At 33.7% G+C, this 20891-nt stretch overlaps 1 protein-coding gene and 1 long non-coding RNA gene across 2 annotated transcripts; one reads left to right on the forward strand and one right to left on the reverse strand.

The window, feature by feature from the left end:
* Nucleotides 1-7622: 7622 nt before the first annotated feature.
* LOC113719715 (UDP-glycosyltransferase 83A1-like) lies at nucleotides 7623-9635 on the reverse strand. Its single transcript, XM_027245004.2, has 2 exons — nucleotides 9013-9635; nucleotides 7623-8680 (listed from the first exon to the last, which is right to left on the reverse strand). Exons 1-2 carry the CDS (start codon nucleotides 9491-9493, stop codon nucleotides 7794-7796), a joined length of 1368 nt encoding a protein of 455 aa, XP_027100805.2. The 5' UTR covers nucleotides 9494-9635; the 3' UTR covers nucleotides 7623-7793.
* A 7968-nt stretch (nucleotides 9636-17603) lies between these two features.
* On the forward strand, nucleotides 17604-19988 carry LOC140016409 (uncharacterized). The gene is made up of 3 exons (XR_011822807.1): nucleotides 17604-17868; nucleotides 19177-19268; nucleotides 19921-19988. It is a non-coding gene; the product is annotated as an uncharacterized lncRNA (long non-coding RNA).
* The last annotated feature ends 903 nt before the right edge of the window (nucleotides 19989-20891 follow it).

Raw genomic sequence — 20891 nt, forward strand, 5'->3', positions numbered from 1 at the left:
CACTTGGAATAGCTAAGGGCACTCTTAGTTCTACGTTGAACTGGTATAAGAGATGCAACAAACTGGAAGCATAAAGATACTGCATGCTGCGGTATTTCTTTCAGCATGCAGCATGTGTGAGAATCCAAAAATTATTATATATTTTCTCTTATTTTTGAAAAAGTTAATTTATATTTTCTTTTATTTTACTTTATTAACCTTAAATTTTATGGTGATTTTAAAGATTAAGGCAAGATTTTTCTCTTTTTCCTTTTATAATTTGGTACATGTTAAGTTTCGTAGAGTATTATGATAGTTTGACTGATTAGTGAGGTGTGCGTATTATATTTGGTGGACGAGAACAGGTGTGGTACCAGAGAAATTATGTGATTAGAATTATTGAGAGTGTATTAGAGGAATACAAGATAGATTAGTTATTGAGACGAAAGAGAGACAAAGAGATAGGAATGGAATCATGTTGTGCCAAGTGTCAACGCTTGAAACTTCCATTGACCAAGACTTTTCTCTAGTCTTTGTCTTACATTTTAACAAAAAATTTCTTCATTTTTTCTTGCTTTTGGCCGAAATTAAGAGAGGGAAATAGGAGAGAAAAACTTCCACAGTTCATCTTGATTTCCTTGCTTGATTTGTGAAGAATCCAAAGGCCAACCTTAATCCACTCCAATAAACCTTGAGTTAAGCTTGGATGTGAGCCTTTGATGGAGTTATTTGAGGAAAAGAACTCTTTAGTTGCTTGTCATTTTCGGATTTTGAGGTAAATTTTCTAGATCACATTTCTTTTTACTTGTCTCATGAGATTTATGCAAGATATGTTATGATTGGAGTTAGAGGAAGCATGTTTATGGTAATTTATGATTTTGCTAGGGTTTGGTGAAGTTGTTGCTAGGGTTTGGTCAATTTCCAGCTTTAATGTTCAATTTTCTAACTTTGAGATGAATTTTCAGCTTTCATAAGAGATGTTTTAGCTTTGATATGTGAATTTTAAGCTTGGTATGCAAATTTCCAGCTTTGAAAGGTAAAATTCCAGCCTTGATGTAGTTACTTGAAGCTTTATATATATATATATATATATATATGTGTGTGTGTGTGTGTGTGTGTGTGTGTATGTATATATATATGTGTGTATATATGGAGTTGTGATGGATTTTCTTGCCAAGAATATACGTCATAAGCCTCATGACATGTTAGTTATAAGATATAGTACATTTGCCATAGAATAAAGTAAGAAAGTTGGGAATTTTGATGGAAAATTTCTGTTATGGCTGGCCGAGAGGGAAAGAAGAAATTTCAGCTTTCTTTTCAAAAAATTTGTGGTGATTTTGATATACTCTTGTTCAAGACATTTGTGAAAACCTTGCTCTCCATATATATGTTGATTTTGAGCCAAAACAAAGAGGTATAAGAGGGGAAAATCCTAGTTTTCCAAACTATTTGCTTGCTAGAAATTTTCGTAGGAGGCTCTGTGCAATTTTGAGAAATTTGCTATAACTTCGTAAAGAAAAGTTAAAATTGAGTTTCATTTGTTGCTTTTGAAACTAGACTCATAGATCTTCCAACGATATAAAATCCAGGGTTTGGTTCAATTTCTATAAATACCAGCGAATTGGCAAAATTCTCTTAAAAATCATGACTGTTCTGTTTTTGCACTTATGATAGCAGTAAGTTTTAAACTGAAATTTGACTAATCTATGAGCTGAATTTCATGAAGGTGTCTTCTAAAGCTTGTATGTAAGTTTTGTGATTTTTCAACCTACGGAACTCAAATTATACCTTTTCAAAGAATGTCACTAAAGTTGGGAATTTTATCAAATGGTTTGAGTAGGACTTGGAAAACTTTAGAAAACTTTTCTGGGTTTTAAACCTAACTTTCTTTGATTAAATCTTGTATATTTTGATTTGAAATACTTAGTGTGTTAACCTTAGCATGCATGAATATTTCACTTGATTTGAACTCAATAAGAACTTGATTTAAATAAGGAACCGTGGCCTTTTTGGTCTTCTAATATTAGGGTTAAAACTGTGGCTTCTGTGGTTGCTAAGTGAAGTTTCGAATCTCATATTTTCTCATCATCTCGACTTTAAGTGACTAGACTCTTGAAGTATTACATCATCACAAGACTTAAAAGTGTCCAAGAGGACGAACCAAGGTTGAAGTGAAACGATTGTGATCAAGTAGTGAGTGTTTCTTGCATGTTTGTGCTTTAAATGACTAAGTGGAATGTTGTGTATGTTTGTTTGAGTGTTAAATGCTTTCCAATGATTGTTAAATAGATTTTCAATGGGCGAGTGTGTACTTTATCGCACTTGACCTAAGTGAAAGTGGGTTTTCAATGATCAACTGATTGAACATTACTTGTGCATAAATGTAAAACATCTGGCACTGTACTGTACCGCATTGGTTGAATTGGGCTCTTGCCCTTCGTCGCTAGCCTATTCGAGCCAGAAGCGGATTCAATCGAGTAGGTTGATGACCTTGGGCCACTATTTTGGTATACTCAAGTATAACCATGAAATCTGGTGGAGTACTGGCTAGTGAATGAAATGACTGATTGAATGAAATGATCACTGTTGGAGTTTTATTTTCAAATGTTTTCACATGTCAGAGATATAAGGGAGAAATGGTCGGAGACTGAAGGACTACATGAATGAATGACTCCAAGTAAGCACGTATTCTTCTACTGAATGTGCTATTGTTATTTGAATGCTTCAAATGTTTTCCTTGGTTGGTTGTTGCTAAATGTAATATGTCCGTGATTTATTGCTTGAATGCTTGTTTGGAAACCTTACTGGACTTTTAGCTTATTCTTTTAGTTTGTTTTCTTTACAAAAGTGGATGTTCGGAGCAAATAAGCGTGAATTAGGGTGTATAACCCTCTTGTACTTGTACTTTGGTAGATAGAATATATTTTGGATATTTGATGTTGTATCTTACATTTCATTTTTGGTTTGTAATTAAACTTGAATCATTGGTTGAATTATAAAACTTAAATGTTATTTTGGAGGCCTGAATGGTTATTTTGATAATTAATTGAAGTGAATGTAGTGAGTCTTGACGAGAGTTGGACAGGCGATCTTCCAAATCCTTGGGTACACCCTAGGGTAAAAGAGATGCGAGAAACTGGAAGCATAAAGATACTGCATGCAAATACAGGAGTAGAGTGAGGAAGTAAATATTGTCTACAAATACAAATTTGGCTATGCTGTAATGACAATGAGCCACCCACTTCAGGGGTTAGGAGCCTTCCCAATTACTACGATGAGACTCTTCAATCAGTGGAGACAATGACAGACACAAAGGGGGTGGTCAGGGCAGCCATCTCCAAATTTTCCAGAATGCTATATAGAGCATTAGATTTAAGTTTTATTTTAAGATTAGTTAACATGTCTACCTCCTTTAATTTCTCTTTGAAAACATGTTTTGTAATACCTCACTCTAGTTTCCTTATATATATATATATATATATATATATATATATATATATATATATATATATATATTAAATTTCATTATAACTTTAATGTATTTAGTATATCCTTACATTAGTTAAGGTAAGGAAACAAATAATTGATAAATAAAAGGAAATTCAACCATGTTTAGAATTATATTTATATGTAATCAACTTGATGCATTAGTCAAAACCCAATACCCAATGATTCAATCAAGTCAAAAACTAACATCCAAAGGAACAAGCAAGTATTGATCTTTCCTTCAAGAAAAGTCTAATTTTTTCTCCTTTACAATCCTATTAAATTTTGATTCACAATCATTAATTTATGACTTAGAATTTTTTTTATGATTATTAATTTGTCAGCTATTCTTATCTTAAATTTGTATCTTTGAATTTTTGTGTTAATTTGTATAGGGTTAATGTCTATTCATTGAATTTAGTTAATATTTATGTGATTTTGGTTCATGAGTTAATTTTCGTGTTTTACTTTATGCTTTTGTCTCTTATTATTAAAAACATTTAGTTGTTAGTTATCATTTATTAAACTTTGGTTTTAAGACTTTGACTTCAAGTTAGAATTCATCAATTTTTTTGATAATTTTTTATTACTCATTGTTTGATCATTTGCTTCCTTTAAACCAAAATTCTGCGTGCGTCCCTGAGTGGAGTCATGACTTATTGCTAGTGGAAATTGAATTATAAACTTAATATGATGTTATTAATATACAAAGTAGAAACTTTATTTAAGATTACGTTTTTTTTATTACGAGTATTCTTTTGCATTTAAATTTTAAGTCATTTTAGTGGTAACTAAGTTTGTGTCATAATAGCAAAACAATACTCGTAATAAAAAAACCTGTGGGTAATTAAGATTAAAAACTATCCATTTACAACTATATTCACCAATCATATCCCTCATCTTCAATTATTGTATGTGTTAAAATTATCTCCAATTATTATATAATTAAATGCGATAATTAAAGTTAACTATATTTTATATACGTATTGGTTTAGAAGAAAATTATGATTAATAAGAACACAAAATGTCATAAACAATCAATGGAAAAATAAAATGTTAAATTGATGATTAAATTCACTACATTATATCATATTAATTAAGAAAACTCCCAAAAAAATTATCGATAATTATAAAAAATTACAACATAAAAGGTTTACAACTACTGAAATTGATAAAAATTTGTTGTATCCAAATGATAGGATGTTAATTGTTGGTTATTTTATTATTAATTTCCCCTTTGTCCTTGTCAAATATTGTTTTAATTAATAATATTTACTTATATTTGGTATTTAGAATCAATTTTAGGGAGTGGAACAGAAAACTACAAAAAAAAAGAGGGACTTTCTGAAAACTTCAAACAAGCCACAAACCTGGTCCGCACGGTGATACGGAGGATTGCATTTCTTTTGGCTGATTGGGAGTGTCTTGAGTACTTAAGAGTCCTAAGAGCAATGAAAGACGGAAAAAAAAAAAGGAGGAAACATCAAGAGGTCTTGCCTTTTGTACTTTGATTTTGAAATTGCGGCGGGGACCACGGGAAAGCATTGAGTCATTGGCTTTTGGCTTTTAAGGGAGAGTCATACAGAGGCCAGAGACATCTTTTTAGAGTTCCTTTTAGCATAGTTTTTAGTTTTCTTTCTTTCCTTGTGAGGTGCACGCCGACTGTTTGATATATTTTCCAACAGGAAAAATATCTTTTACTCTTTTTTTTTCTAGTGAAAAACGTGATGCCTTTGCAATCAATTAATTTGCGTAGAAATTTATTTATGCGCCGTGGTTAAACTTTTCATCTAGTCGAAGGCCAACTTGAAGGCGCGGTTCCAAATATCTGTGAGATCGAATTAATTTTATTTATTTCTTTCATTCATTGATATTTGTACGTTTCTTGATTTAATTGCCTATGCTTGTTATGTTATTTGAATGTCAAGGGCTCGATATTTGAATTAACCTAATGATCTAATGCCAAATTAATTGATTGGATCCGTAATTGTTTAATTGATTATACCAGTGGCGATTAGCGTGATTGGTTTCATGTTAGGGAAATGTATGATCTAATTTAAACAAACCCTCGTAGCGTGTTTGTTAGTTAGGGTTGGGCTTTTCTAATTATTAATGCAATCTAATAATTAAATCCTACGGTTGTACCTAAAGTTGTTTCTTGATTAGAGAAATAGTTAACGGTCGTACCTTAACTATCGAGAAATTAAGGAAAGGCTAGTTGTTCATCGCGTGTATGACAACTATAACCAATCTAGTAATGAGTAATTGAATTATCTTTGCATCGATGATCAGTTGAATGGACCGTGTCTGAAAAGTTGCATTTTTTGCTAGAGTCGTATTGGTTATTGATTAATTCTTGTTTATTCCTATTAGTTGTTTCATTAGTTAGTTAATTAGTTATTTTATAATTTCCAAAAATCCCCCATGCGTTGAACTCTAGAAGAAACGAATTATCCCCAGTCCCTATGGATTCGACCCTGCTCACCGCTATATACAAAATTTGTATTTTTCTTGAGTAGGTAATTATTATTGCACAGATTCGACACCCTGTCACCAAATCAGAATGTTTTAGTATATATTTTGCTCAAGTTTTGTTGCATGCACTGGTCTGAGATAGCATAGAGAATTTCCCTTGTTTACTATAGCAATCCAAATAAAATATGCAACAACTTAATTTAGATACGATAATATTCTATTTTAAGAGTTTTCGTAATTGTAATATGCACGATAAAGTTTTAATTGTTTTGTATATAATAAACATTTTGTACAACTCGCAATTGTTTAATTTTGTTTATTATATGGCTTCTTTGTCAACATTATACCAACAATTTAGTTTAAATATGATAATATTCCATTTTCGAAGTTTTTATAAATGTAGAATGCATAATAAACTTCTAATTACTTTGTATACAATAAATGCATTGTACAATTACCAATTGCTTAATTTTATTCATCATATAGTTTCTCAGTTTATATTCATAACAACAATCAAAGTTTTTCACAGAAATTTAATTTATTAAAGGTTTTATATCTTGAAAAGATGTATTCACGTGCAAAACACGTGACCTATTACTAGTATTAATAAAGTTGCAGAGCAACAACAAATTTTATTTAACTAACTACTTCCAAAATAGTTAGCCACCAAGAGAGATTAAATGCTTTATTTGGGTGTAGGTCAAGGGATCAAATCTTTGGTTTACATTCTAATATTCGGACTTTCCTGAAAATATTTTGCAAGCGCATGCAAGGTCTGGACCAGTGGTGATTCACTAGGTTTCTTTTGATTTCTTCAGGTCCCCCTCTTCTAATGTAGAGTATTCTAGTTGTTTCTCTTGTTCTCTTTAGATCCCTCCTCTTCTAGCGTGGAGTATTCTAGTTGTAACATAGAATTTATCGTGTCAAAAAAAGTAAATTTTTTTTTTTACATCAAACGCAATCACCATTGAACAAAAGCAAAATGTACGGTAAACTCATAGAGGTCCCACATCGGCTGTCCCGGGTTCATTCGGTGGCCCTCGTGACAGGCCCCTCATCGACCACTCTGGCTCTCCCTACCTCACCCTGATAGCCCAATCGCCATGGCGCACCTGGTCTCTAGTCACTAATTTCAGTCAGCCAGTAACGTGAACCACATCGGTCTTGGGGGGATTGGGGTTTGGGTAGTTAAGTCCCTGGGACATGCTCAAGAGTTGCTGGCTTTTGAGTATTGTTCTGGGATTAGGTTTAATTGTTCAAGTTCTCGTTTCCGTAAGAAGTAACGTGAACCAAATTCTACTTGGCCTGACAGAGACATTAACCCGTCCATTGATGTTGGGTGCCAAAGGCATATACCTTGAGAGGGGGAGATGCTTGAACAGAGGACTTGCGTTTACTAGGAGTGATTATATTTCAAGATCTCTCAGCAGAACCTTTCAATTTAGCAGCTAAAATTAGAGCAAACGTTGATGAGTATTCATGTATTGTGTTACCATTCTATCTCATATCCATTTGACTTGCAACTAGATGGGCAAAAAAATATCATGGAACATTGCTGCTGTATAGTATTTTTGTTTGAAAGGACTATTTCTACACTCGTGGGGTTACACATGAATACCAATGCAATCACTAGTTTAGAGAGTCATCACTGCAAAGTGCGAAGCACAAATAGGAGAAACTTGTTAAAGGAAGAAATTGAAATAGGAAATAAAAGCAGAAAATAATAGTTAGTCCTGCGAAGAAAAGAATACAAGAGGGGACAGGTCAGAGACCGAGGCTTAGCTAAGAAAAATTCCGGGTTGATTGAAGGAAATCACATATGAAATATGCTAATGTAGCAATAAGTTGTTCTAATCATCCTTAATCAACTTGACTAAGTTGTTGAAATTCTTGCCAGAACATCCATCTTCTTTAAGGCTATTCATAACCTTTGCTTTTAAATCCAAGGACCTCTCCCTGTAGCCTTTAACAGTGACTAGCTGCTCAATTTTGTTCTTAACTTCTCCTTGTGCAATGATTCCATTTTCATCTTTTTCCAATCCTAATCCAACCTTCCAAACATCACATACGTAGCTTCTGTTAGTGAACTGGTCAGTAAAGTAAGGCCAGCATAGGAAAGGGACTCCATTGCTTACACCTTCCATTGTAGAATTCCAGCCACAGTGGCTGAGGAAGCAGGCAACTGAAGGATGGCTCAGGACCTGTTGTTGAGGTGCCCAACTGGCTAATTTTCCTCGTCCTTGTATTCGATCTCTGAAACCTTTTGGATATGCATTATCTTTTCCTGCAGTTAAATTGTGCCTCACAACCCAAAGGAATGGCATATTCGTGCGTTCAAGTCCCAGAGCCAGTTCTTGGAACTGTGTGTGGTCAAAAACTGTGGTGCTCCCAAATGCAACATAAATGACTGATTGGACTGGCTGTTTATCAAGCCACGCCAAGCAATCCGAGTCTGCAGGCCAGTAGGAACCAACTGATTTTCCAAGCCGGTTGCTAGCTAGAAGAGGGCCAATAGGTAACATTTCTGGGAACGAGTTGAAGACTGATGTCTCTAACTCATTACTTGAGTTGCAGATAATCCAATCAGCCAATTTTAGTGTTCTGTTATTTTTTAATATAACATCAAAAAGAATTCCCTGTGTGGTCGGATCACCAATACAGGCCCAAACAAGGTGTGCAGAGTCCACGGCTAATATGGTGGATGATAACTGGACCATCTGCTTCTTCAAGACACTTCCTGCCACAAAATTTGCCTTAACAAAGGTCAAATTTGATAATCATTGTTCTGGCAAAGCATTTTTTTTTCCTTTGCTGCAAAAATTTCGTTGCACTGATAAAAATTTAATTCACTTGGACATGCTTTTCAACTTTCAACCTATTTTGCCACAACCAAATTTCACCACCCTGTTTCCTATGAGTTTGATACTTTGCTTGCATTATGATTTTAACTTCATAGGTTCCAATTCTAAATTAACTTTGTATTGTTTTACTGTTTTATGACTACAAAGAAGTAAGTGCTTATACGAAAATGATGAAACTGTAGAAGTATTATGCTGAGATGAGTCTTACCAGAGCTGTCTATGATTCCATCGTCTATGAGCTTTGGAATATTGAGTTTCAGAGCGATTTGAGCTGCTGCTGCGGGCCAGAAGGCTACTGTCCTAACTTTCATTTTCTTCGCGACCTCCAGTGCCCAACCCACGTTCTCATCAGCAATAAGGCATGTGATTTTGTCACTTTCAGATTGATTTATCTTCTCAATTAGAGCCTCCAGCTTTGCCGGCATAACACGAAAAATCGCCTTCATTAACTTCCCCGCATCATTTCTATCTTCCCACGATTCCAGGCCATCTGGGACAGATACCAGATGCATCATGTCAGGCACATTTTCTTCACCAGATAATGATTCAATGACTCGTTTGTGATCAAATTCTGTGTTCACAAATGTAACTTTGATACCATGCTTCACTAGGCACAAGGCAAGTTCCATCAGGGGAAGTACATGACCTTGTGCTGGATAAGGTATGGCTAGAACATGTGGACTGCCCATATTGTTTCTACAACACTATACTACCATTAATCTCCATATATATGTCCCTCTTTATATGGCACAATTCATTTGTTTTCTTATTAAGGAGAGAACCCATGGCACATTAAATGGCTAATCACTAATATGTGGTCAAGTTTTCCAGAGCCTGAAAGAGGCACCGTTCTTTGTCTTGATTTTGGTATCTGTCAACGTTTTTCACAATCTTGGAATTGTTGCTAACCAATACTTTTAGATTGAAATGAAAACAGAAGATGGATTGCAAGGGACAGATTGAGATTGGAGACTATTTTATTATTTTAATTTTCTCCATAATAAATGAAAGGTATGTTTCATTTTTGTAACTTCGTTACCATGATTAATAATTTGAGTAAATCTTTCCTGCACTTACAGGGTATACACTATCATTGTTACATTCATGACATGTGTGCAAAAATTGAATTTCAAATTCAAATTTTATATAGTTGTCATTCATCCAATGCTGATAGTGGATACACTGTCAGTGTAGGAAAGATTACTCCTTGATATTTTGAGTTAAACTTTATGCCTCGGGAGAATCTATGACCGAATTCTATTGAAACTCTAAAAAAGCTCATGATATTTTAAAACAGAGAATAAATTTTCGTTCTTTGAAATGTTTGGATGCATATACCTTTAATTTGAAGGGGCAAGCTTCATACAAATTTGAATGTTGTAACTAATGGAAACTCTTAAAAAAAGTTTATGTGATCCAAACTTTTGATAGGAAAGAAGTCTCAATATATTACGGGGAGTAGTCAATTTTCTAGAACTTGACTGCCCCTCATTGCCCTTTAAAAATTTTGTGAGATCAAAACTTTTCTATTTATAAAATCTTCGAAAAATCTTGCGAGATCATAACTTTTTATATCTAAAGAATGAATCCGAGCAGACAATTTTTTAGGACTTGTCTACTCTCTCGCTGCTCTATAGATTCGTTCATGATCCTTGATATATCACGTGATTTTGTTTTATGATTTTCACTTATCATACAACTCAAATTCTATTCTATTCTCACGTAACTATCTTTGAAAAAAAAAAAAATAGTCAGGAGATATTAGACATGATTTAAAGGGTCTTTTTTTATTTATTAGAATGATCTGGAAAAGCAAATTTTGGTGTTCTTGCCTTTAGTTGATAAGCAGTTTAGGTTAAGAGATATAATCTCTATTCACGTAACTCCCTTTAAAAATTAGACATGATTGAAAGGGTCTTTTTTTAATTTATTAGAAATTTGGAAAAGCACATTTTGCTAATCTTGCCTTTAGTGGATAAGCAGTTTAGCTTAAGAGATATAATCTCTATTTTCACGTAACTACCTTAAAAAAATTAATAATAAGGAGATATTAGACATGATTTAAAGGGTCTTTTTTTTCATTTTTTAGAACAATCTGGAAAAACAAATTTTGCTAATCTTGCCTTTAGTTGATAACTAGTGGACGAAATTAGAACCACGTAGCACCTATCCCTTCTTTTTTTTTTTTTTTTTTTTTTGTCAACCCAGGAATATCCCAACTTTGTCGGACTAATTTCCTGAACCTGGAGTACCCCGTCCCCCAAGAGCACCCAGGCGATATGTGAAGCCAGACTCGAACCGCGTCCCACGAGGATTACCCCGAGGATTCACCGGCTGAGCTGACCCTGACACTCCACCTGCCCCTTATTCACTATGTCCAAAATATAGCCCCTGTCCCTTATTCTTTTTTATTGGTGGGGGGGGTGGGGGGGGGAATGATCGGAATTTTTATTGTAGAATCAAAACTGTCCCTTATGCGCAATTATTGCACTAAACATCGTTACTAACAAGCACAATTATTGCACCAAATCGGATGAAAGTTCAACCAAACGTCCCTTATTATTATTATTTTTTTCAACAGACGTCCCTGTCCCTTGTTCACATGTCCAAAGTTCAACCCAATCGGAAAACATTCGTGTTAGGTTTGCAGTAATATACGAGGAGATTATTTCGTTTTGGCTTACGGTGGAAAGCGAACGCATGAGAAAGCCAATAAGTGCTTGGTGGGGCCGGGTAGAGGGAGGAAGCATGCAATTCACGTGGCTAAAAAAAAACTTTTGATATCATAGGGGAGCCCTTTTGCAAATTTAGTCAGGATTTGGGGCAGGGACGGTCATACTGATGACCGTCCCTGCACGGTTCATGGTCCAGATTGGACCATGAAAAAATGTGCGGCTCACATAACAAGTGGTAATTCGATTTTCGCGTCAAGTGTGGGGCCCACCACTATGTGTTGTGAAAATACAATCTGTGAAAAAAAAGTTACACGGTGAACAAAAGAAGTTACGCGCTGTTGATGAAGAGGGAATTTGCCCTGCAACCGTCCCTGCCCTGAGTCCATTTAGTCATCATAAAATGGTCCAATAATTAGAGATATTTTTGGAAACTCTCCTGATAGGTTGTCAGTATCTGTGTAATAATAAAAATAAGTCTAATTGCCAATTAAAGTAACCAGAACCCGATTCTAAATACTGGAGCAGGAACTCTAGATGTGTAATAGATTACTTGATTCACCATATTCCCGAAAAGTTTGCTTGATCCGATGTACCCGAATGGGTGGCTTTTTCACAAGTACTTATTAATCTGTAAATAGGGCAAGTAGGGTCGTATCCTCAGAGATTGAGGATAATTGTCTCTTTTTGATGTTCAAAGTAACAATGGAGGATTTTTTTTATAGCAATGACAATAAGTAAATGGTTCGAATAAAAATAAATAGTCAACAAAAGATTAAATGGCAAATTACTAAAATCAGAGTAATAATAACTAAAGGTCTAGCCAAGAAATAACTTCAGCAATGGTTCAACTAATTGATCATCGATGCAGAGATAATTCCAATTATTAACTAATAAATAGATTATAACTCTTAAACAAGCGATGACAGTCAGCTCTTGCTTACTGTGTCGATGACTGAGGTACGCTCGTCAATCACTACCATAATTGAGAAATAATTTTAGGTACACCCATAAGATTTAATTCCCCAATTGCCTTACGTATTAGAGGGACCTTATTCTAACCAAATAACACACTACCAGGGTTATTTTAAATTAGCCTGTGTATTCTCCTGACACAAATCTAATCATGTCAGTTGTCACTATTTTAGAGCAATTAAACAATTACGGATTTAACGCTCTAATCGACATCAGGTTACTAAATTAATTTAATGTCCAGGCCTAGGATATTTAATTAACAAAACAACCATAAACATTACAAATAGAGAAAATGCAAATACGAATAAGAGAAATAAATAAAATTAATCCGATTTCATAAATTTTAGATGAACCAAAACCTCCGTTATTCCTTGATTAGAAAAAAAAGGATTTAGTTCATCCCATTGAGGAGAAACCACGCAAAATTACAGAATTAATTGTTGCATACATCGTCTCTCCTTTAAGATGACCAGTCCGTTGGAATAAGGAAAAGAAAAGCAAAAACTACAAAGAATGGCTAATTGTTCCTTCTTGAGTCTCTGCCCATACGATGGAAAAGAAAGCTACCAAAAAAGTGTAAAAGTCAATAGCCCAGGAGCCGTCAAAATTGACGGCTATTTTCTCTTTTTATTTCCTATCTCATCTGCACTTCCTATTCGGCTACCAAGAAGGAGTAAAAGGAAGACTCCTAGTCTCCCTTGACTTCCTCCGCTGCTGGCTCTCCAAAAGCTACCAAAAAGATAGGAGTCCTGATACCAATTTGACTCCTTTCTTTGCACTTCCAAATGAGAGTCAGAGTGTTGTGTGTCTTTCCTGAACCTTCTGCACATGTTGAGATCTGGGTTGACGCGACCACGCCAAGCAGTATTTGCAATACAATTTTTGTATTTTTTTATCACATTTTACTCCAACTCCCTGTGATAAGCACAAATACCAAATATAAGTAAGATTTGACAATTAATTCACGTATGATAAAGTAACGGGGGAAATTAATTATAAAATAAATAACAAAATTACGACCTATCATCTCCAGATATGTGGGCCCCAACAAAAATGAAAATAAAAAAGTGAATGGTACCAAAGAAACATGAAAGAAAAAGAGGACTGGGTATTAAGAAAACGGTGGACTTTTCAAATATAGTGTTGCAATTTTGCACTTGAAACAAGAAAAAATAATGCCTCATAAGTATTGTAGAAGGATAAGTTAATTAAGTGGAGTGTAAAGATAATTGGAAGAACTGGAAATTTAGATGTGATTATATTATATGACAATTAGCAAAAGTAGTAAATGTTAGTATTGTTCGGTAAAAGTCAATTCAGACTGTCGAAAAAAAAGACATCGGCTTCTGTGGGGGAGTGAGGGTTCGAATAAGTTCGGCTGAAAGAGTCCGTGTCAGCGGGTTCAAAAGAGTCCGAGGGCAGGCTCCCTTGTGGAGGTTTGATATCCCACATCGGGGGTTGGGGTTGGGGTTTGTTGGGTTATAAGTCCCTGGGACATGCTCAAGAGTTGCCGGCTTTTGAGTACTGTTCTGGGATTAGGTTTATAATTTCGGTAAAAGTCAATTCAGACTGTCGAAAAAAAAAAAAAACAAAAGTGTAATTAAAAATTGGATGAAAATTAGATTTTTGCATATGCGCATGTTGGAGTTGAAGTCCCTGCATATTGTTTAAACGTAAGTAATAATATTTTATTGTAATAAAAATTAAAACATATTATGTTAGTAAATAAATTTTTTATCCAAATAAACGGAAAAAGAAAAGAATCAAAGAAAATTCGTACCATGACACAATGATGATTGTGACAAGTGTCAACTAATGAAATATTAGCCCCGGTTGTTAAATGAATTTTTTTGAGTGTTTGTCTAAAGTTTTATTGTAATTTAATGTAGAAGTTGTAAGAAAAATTTTTGAAGTGTGTAAATTTTTGGGTATTTTGAAGTGTATAGTTTAAAAATTTTGAGAAGTTTTTTGAGATGACTGTGTAGTTAAAGTTGTTAAAAAACTTGTAGAAGACAAACTTGGCCAAAAACTTGTTTGCCAAACATTGGAGTTAAAAAAAAGATTTAGGTATTAACATGAGAATTAGTTAGGCAACAACTGAAAATTTTGCTTGAATTTTCGGAATAAGTAGAGAGAATGAGAAGGACAAAAAAGCAAAAGAAAGTTAGTGGATTCGCTTAAGGATTAATATTCTATATTTTATATACTGACAACGTACACACTGTCAATTTTGGATAAATGACAACTATGCAAAATTTATATTTGGAATCGAACTTTTACACGTACGTCATAAATCCAACAGCAACGATGTATACATTGTCAGTGAGTATAGAATTTATTCTTCACTTAACAACCCATGAATATTTTAGTTCCAATCTGGATTTAGATTTAAATGAGTCATTCGAATCCATCAAATCAAAACTCGCTAAATAAATAAGTCTAAGTAGCAATGTATAAGCATAACAAATAATCCAAAATTGAATTTAGCTTGAAAAAAATACACGTGACATGCATTTGGACTAGTATATCTACTTTCAATAAAGAAAATATTAAACCTTTTTTGTACTATCTATACAATAGATAAAGTTAAAGATTAGGAGGATTATCATGTAGTGTTTGCACACGCTTAATATTTTCTAAACTTTCATTTATACCTTTATTATTAACAGTATTTAATTTTTCTTTAGATAAAAAATTATGATTTCAAGGGTAGTTGTGTCAATTAATTAATTACACTCCCTCCTGTTTTAAAATATGAACTTAAATTATGTTAGTAATTGGCCAATTGAAATTAATTACCAAAAAAATCACCATATCATAAATATCCTTGACAAAAACTAATTTTCATGAATAATATTTTTAGAAAAAAACCATAATTTTGATTACTTGTGCACACCTAGAAAGTGTCTTACGCACTAATATGATATTAAGTACCAATTGTTCGTTGACTTTTCTTTTTCTTTACTTGCAATTGATCATTGATTCATTTTGCATACTCTCAAAACATTAAGGTTAAAAAAAAATTAGTCATAGTTTGAGGATTGCATCACATATTTCTTGAATTTTCACAAAAAATTTATCTACACAAATTTTACCATCAACCAAGTTTAGCATAAGTCAATTTATTTCATGTACTTAGAAGGCATTCGGTAAGTTGGTTCCTTAAGGAATGAGTTTCAAAATTGGGGGGAGGGTCGGGTTGGATGGTACGGGGGGAGGGAGTGTAAGTGAGAGGTCTCGGATTCGAGTCCTCCTGCTTACACTAAAAATATATATATATAAAAAACAAAAAAAAAGAGTTTCAAAATTATTCATAGTGATACTTATCATTTGATTAAAGTTAACTAGAATGACTTAATAGATATCGTAGGCTCATTTTGTGATTGACTATTATTTTAATAAGGAATCAATATTTATTCACCAATGTAATTGATATTTTTCATTAAAAATAAAAAGTTAACAAATACTAGAAGAAATTAAGAGAGTAAAGAAAATTTAGAAAAAAAAGATTAGGAAAAAGAAAAAAATGTAGACCTATATGTATATTTTTAGTTATAAAACACTCGATGGGTTTCAACAAGAAAATCCATTACTATTAACTAATAAATAATACTTAGTGAATGTAGGTGCATTGTTATTATAATATAATACTTAAGAAAGTTTACGTGACAATAAATCATTAGGTGTTTAAAAAGCGTTAAATCAAGGTGAACTTGATATACTTTAAACTCTTTAGAGAAATAGATAGAAGACATACACTTCATGATAATGTGGAACAAATGGGATCTAACACTAGATTAAACTAAGTTAATGAATTTTGTACATGCTAAATAAAAATGTCTTCCGAGTTCCCAAAAGGATAAAGATGCCACAATAAAATAATTGGGAATGTTGCATTGGGTCAAGAAGATCTCACGGATGTTAGAACCGAAGACAGCAAAGTGGCATCTTTATTCCTTCTCCATAACAGGCTCTATTTTAGGGAAGTTCCAAAAAATAAAAATTGGTGGCTACCGCCAAAGCATTAAATCTTGATGGGGTTGCCTCCCACCAATTTGTCATAATTAAGTGTGGCCTTGTTTAAAAAATTCAGGCGGGTATTTAGTGTACCCGTTTGATCCGGTGATGGTTCAGTCCCCTTCGAATTATCTTTGGATCTCTTCAGGTTCTTCCCCTCCAGTGTAGTAAGCTATGTATTGACAAAAAAAACAAAAAAAAAAAAAAGAAAGAAGACAGGCCCTATTTTAGGGAAGTTCCAAAAAACAAAACTGTGGGCCCCTTGCTCATTACCGATTCTAGCCTGTCTAGAACTTCCTCTATTACAGAGAAATTGACATAAAGAGCACTTTGCCCGAGCTACAATTTTCATTTTTGTCTATCATTTGCCCACTTAGTTGTGTTGTTCTATTCCTGTTACTTTTTCCCACCGTGCAAAGATGACTCAGCTTTGCACCATAGAAGCAATTATTTATTGGTGGGACGATTTTTTTCTTTTTCTTTTTGTATTTAAATATCAAAAGAAAAAAAGAAACCTAGGGCTGTTTCTCCAAATTAGCCTCTGTCATTGAAAACAAAGGTTAAAGGGATAAATAAACATGTGAAGTTATCTTCTCTTTTCATTGTGTTTTAGTTGTAGTAAATAAAATCTAATGTGAAAGAATCCATTGCTTTCTTAGTGATTATCATTGAATAAAACACTTGGAATAGCTAAGGGCATTCTTAGTTCTGCGTTGAACTGGTAGAAGAGATGCAAGAAACTGGAAGCATAAAGATACTGCATGCTACTGTATTTCTTTCAGCATGCAGCATGTGTGAGACCTGAAAATTATTTTATATTTTTTTTTATTTTTGAAAAAATTAATTTATATTTTTTATTTTAAGTCAAGATTAAGTCAAGATTTTTCTCTTTGTTCTTTTATAATTTGGTGCATGTTAAGTTTCGTAGAATATTATGATAGATTGACTGATTAGTGAGGTGTGCGTATTATATTTGGTGGACAAAAATGAGCGTGGTGCTAGAGGAACTATGTGATTAGAATTGTTAATAGTGTATTAGATGAATACAAGGTAGATTGGTTATTAGAGACACAAGAAAAACAAAGATATAGGAATGGAACCATACAGTGCCAAGTGTCAACGCTTGAAGCTTTCATAGACGAAGACTTTTCTCTAGTCTTTCTCTTGCATTTTAACAAAAAATTTCTTCATTTTTTCTTGCTCTTGGTCGAAATTAAGAGAGGGAAATAGGAGAGAAAAACTTCCAAAGTTCATCTTGATTTCCTTGCTTGATTTGTGAAGAATCCAAAGACCAACCTTAATTCACTCCAATAAACCTTTAGTTAAGCTTGGAGGTGAGCCTTTGATGGAGTTATTTGATGAAGAGAACTCTTGAGTTGCTTGTCACTTGGGATTTTGAGGTAAATTTTCTAGATAACATCTCTTTTTACTTGTTTCTTGAGATTTATGCAAGATATGTTATGATTGAAGTTAAAGGAAGTATGTTTATGGTAATTTCATGGTTTTGCTAGGGTTTGATGAAGTTGTTGCTAGGGTTTGGTCAATTTCCAACTTTAATGTTCCATTTTCTAACTTTGAGATAAATTTCCAGCTTTCATAAGAGATATCCTAGCTTTGATATAAAATTTTAAATTTTGATATGTGAATTTTAGTCTTGGTATGCAAATTTCCAGTTTTGAGAGGTAAAATTCCAACCTTGATGTAGTTACTTGACGCTTTATATATATGTGGAGTTGTGATGGATTTTCTTGCCAAGAATATATGTCATAAGCCTCATGACATGTTAGTTGTAAGATATAGTGCATTTGCCATGGAATTAAGTAAGCAAGTTGGGAATTTTGAAGGAGATTTTTGCTGGAAAATTTCTGTTGTGGCTGGCCAAGAAGGAGAGAAGGAATTGCAGCTTTCTTTTCAGAAATTTTGTGGTAATTTTGATATAGTCTTGTTCAAGACATTTGTTAAAACCTTGCTCTTCATATGTATGTTGATTTTGAGCCAAAACAAAGAGGTTTAAAAGGAGAAAAACCTCAAACTATTTGCTTGCCAGAATTTTCACAGGAGGCTCTGCGCAATTTTGGAAAATTTGCTATAACTTCATTAGAAAAGTTAGAATTGAATTCCATTTGTTACGAAACTAGACTCATAGATCTTCCAACAGTATAAAATTCAGGGTTTGGTTCAATTTCTCTAAATACTAGCGAATCAACAAAGTTTCTTAAAAATCATGATTGTTCTATTTCTGCACTTGTGATAGTAGTGAGTTTTAAACTGAAATTTGACTAATCTATGAGGTGAATTTCATGAAGGTGTCTTCTAAAGTCTGTTAGTGCTTCGAGTCTATTTTCTAACAGTGTAAGTTTTATGATTTTTTGACTTACAGAACTCAAATTATATCTTTTCAAAGAATATCACTAAAGTTGGGAATTTTATCAAATGGATTGAGTGGGACTTGAAAAACTTTAGAAAAACTTTTCTGGGTTTTAAACCTGACATTCTTTGGTTAAATCCTGTATATTTTCATTTGAAATATTTAGTCTGTTAACCTTAGCATGCATGAATATTTCACTTGATTTGAACTTGATAAGAACTTGATTTAAATAAGGAACCATGGCCCTTCTGGTCTTTTAATATTAGGGTTAAACCTGTAACTTCTGTGGTTGCTAAGTGAAGTTTCGAATCTCATATTTTCTCATCATCTTGACTTTAAGTGACTAAACTCTTGATGGATTACATGATCACATGACTTGAAAGTGTCCAAGAGGACGAACCAAGGTTGAAGTGAAACGATGGTGATCAAGTGGTAAGTGTTCCTTGCATGTTTGTGCTTTAAATGACTAAGTGGAATGTTGTGTATGTGTTTGAGTATTAAATGCTTTCCAATGATTGTTAAATGGATTTTTAATGGGTGAGTGTATACTTTATCGCACTTGACCTAAGTAAAAATGGGTTTTCAATGATCAACTGATTGAACATTATTTATGCATGAATGTAAGTCATGCGGTACTGTACTGTACCGTACCGTATTGATTGGATTAAACCCTTGCCCTTCGTCGCTAGCCTATTCGAGCCAGAAGCAGATTCGGTCGGGTAGGTTGGTGACCTTGGGCCACTGTTTTGGTATACTCGAGCATGACCATGAAGTCTGGTGGAGTACTGGCTAGTGAATGAAATGACTGACTGAATGAAATGATCACTGTTAGAGTTTTATTTTCAAATATTTTCACATGTCGGAGGTATAAGGGAGAAATAGTTGGAGACTGAATGACTAAATAAATGAATGACTCCAAATAAGCACGTATCCTTCTACTGAATGTGTTATTATTATTTGAATGCTTCAAATGTTTTCCTTGGTTGGTTATTGCTAAATGTAATATGTTCGTGATTTATTGCTTGAATGCTTGTTTGGAAATCTCATTGGACTTTTAGCTCATTTTTGTTTATTTTCCTTACAGGAGTGGAGGTTCAGAACAAATAAGCATGAACTAGAGTGTATAACCCTCTTGTACTTGTACTTTGGTAGATAAAATATATTTTAAATATTTGATGTTGTATCTTACATTTCACTTTTGGTTTGTAATTAAACTTGAATCAATGGTTGAATTATAAAACTTAAATGTTATTTTGGATGTCTGAACGGTTATTTTGATAATTGATTGAAGTGAATGTAGTGAGTCCTGGCGAGAATTGGGCAGGAATTCTGCCAAACCATTGGATACACCATAGGGGAAGGTGGGATCGTCACAGCATACAAATGAAGGAGCAAAGTGAGGAAGTAAATATTAATTGTTTTCCAGCATTGAATTTGTCTACAACTACAATTTTGGCTGTGCTGTAATGACAATGAGCTACCCACTTCAGGGGTTAGGAGCCTTTCCAATTACTACGATGAGGGTCTACAATCAGTGGAGACAACGACAGACACAAAAGGGGTGGCCAGGGCAGCCATCTTCAAAATTTTCCAAAATGCTATATGGAGCATTAGATTTAAGTTTTTTTTTAAGATTAGTTAACACATCTACCTCCTTTAATTTCTCTTTGAAAACATGTTTTGTAATACCTCACTATAGTTTCCTTATATATATATATATATTAAATTTCATTATAACTTTAATGTATTTAGTATATCCTTACATTAGTTTGTTAGGGTGGTTATTTATATTTAACCTTTGGTGAAAACCATCACAGATTAAACCCAAAATCAATACGGCAATTATTAAGAAATAAATTACTGATAAAATTGCGGAAGCGTACCTGGATTCATATCGACAAACTGATATATGAATCTCTAAGGGTATTGGGGTGGTCTTCCAGGTCTACACGTATTCGCCGATCCTTGAGAGACTCCTTTAGTATCTCTCTGGTATTTTTCCTGACGATGGGATATCAGGAAATGGCCAATTTTGTGATACTAGAAAATACGATA

This window comes from Coffea arabica, chromosome 11c, assembly GCF_036785885.1.
Source record: "Coffea arabica cultivar ET-39 chromosome 11c, Coffea Arabica ET-39 HiFi, whole genome shotgun sequence".
Taxonomy (NCBI): Eukaryota; Viridiplantae; Streptophyta; class Magnoliopsida; order Gentianales; family Rubiaceae; genus Coffea; species Coffea arabica.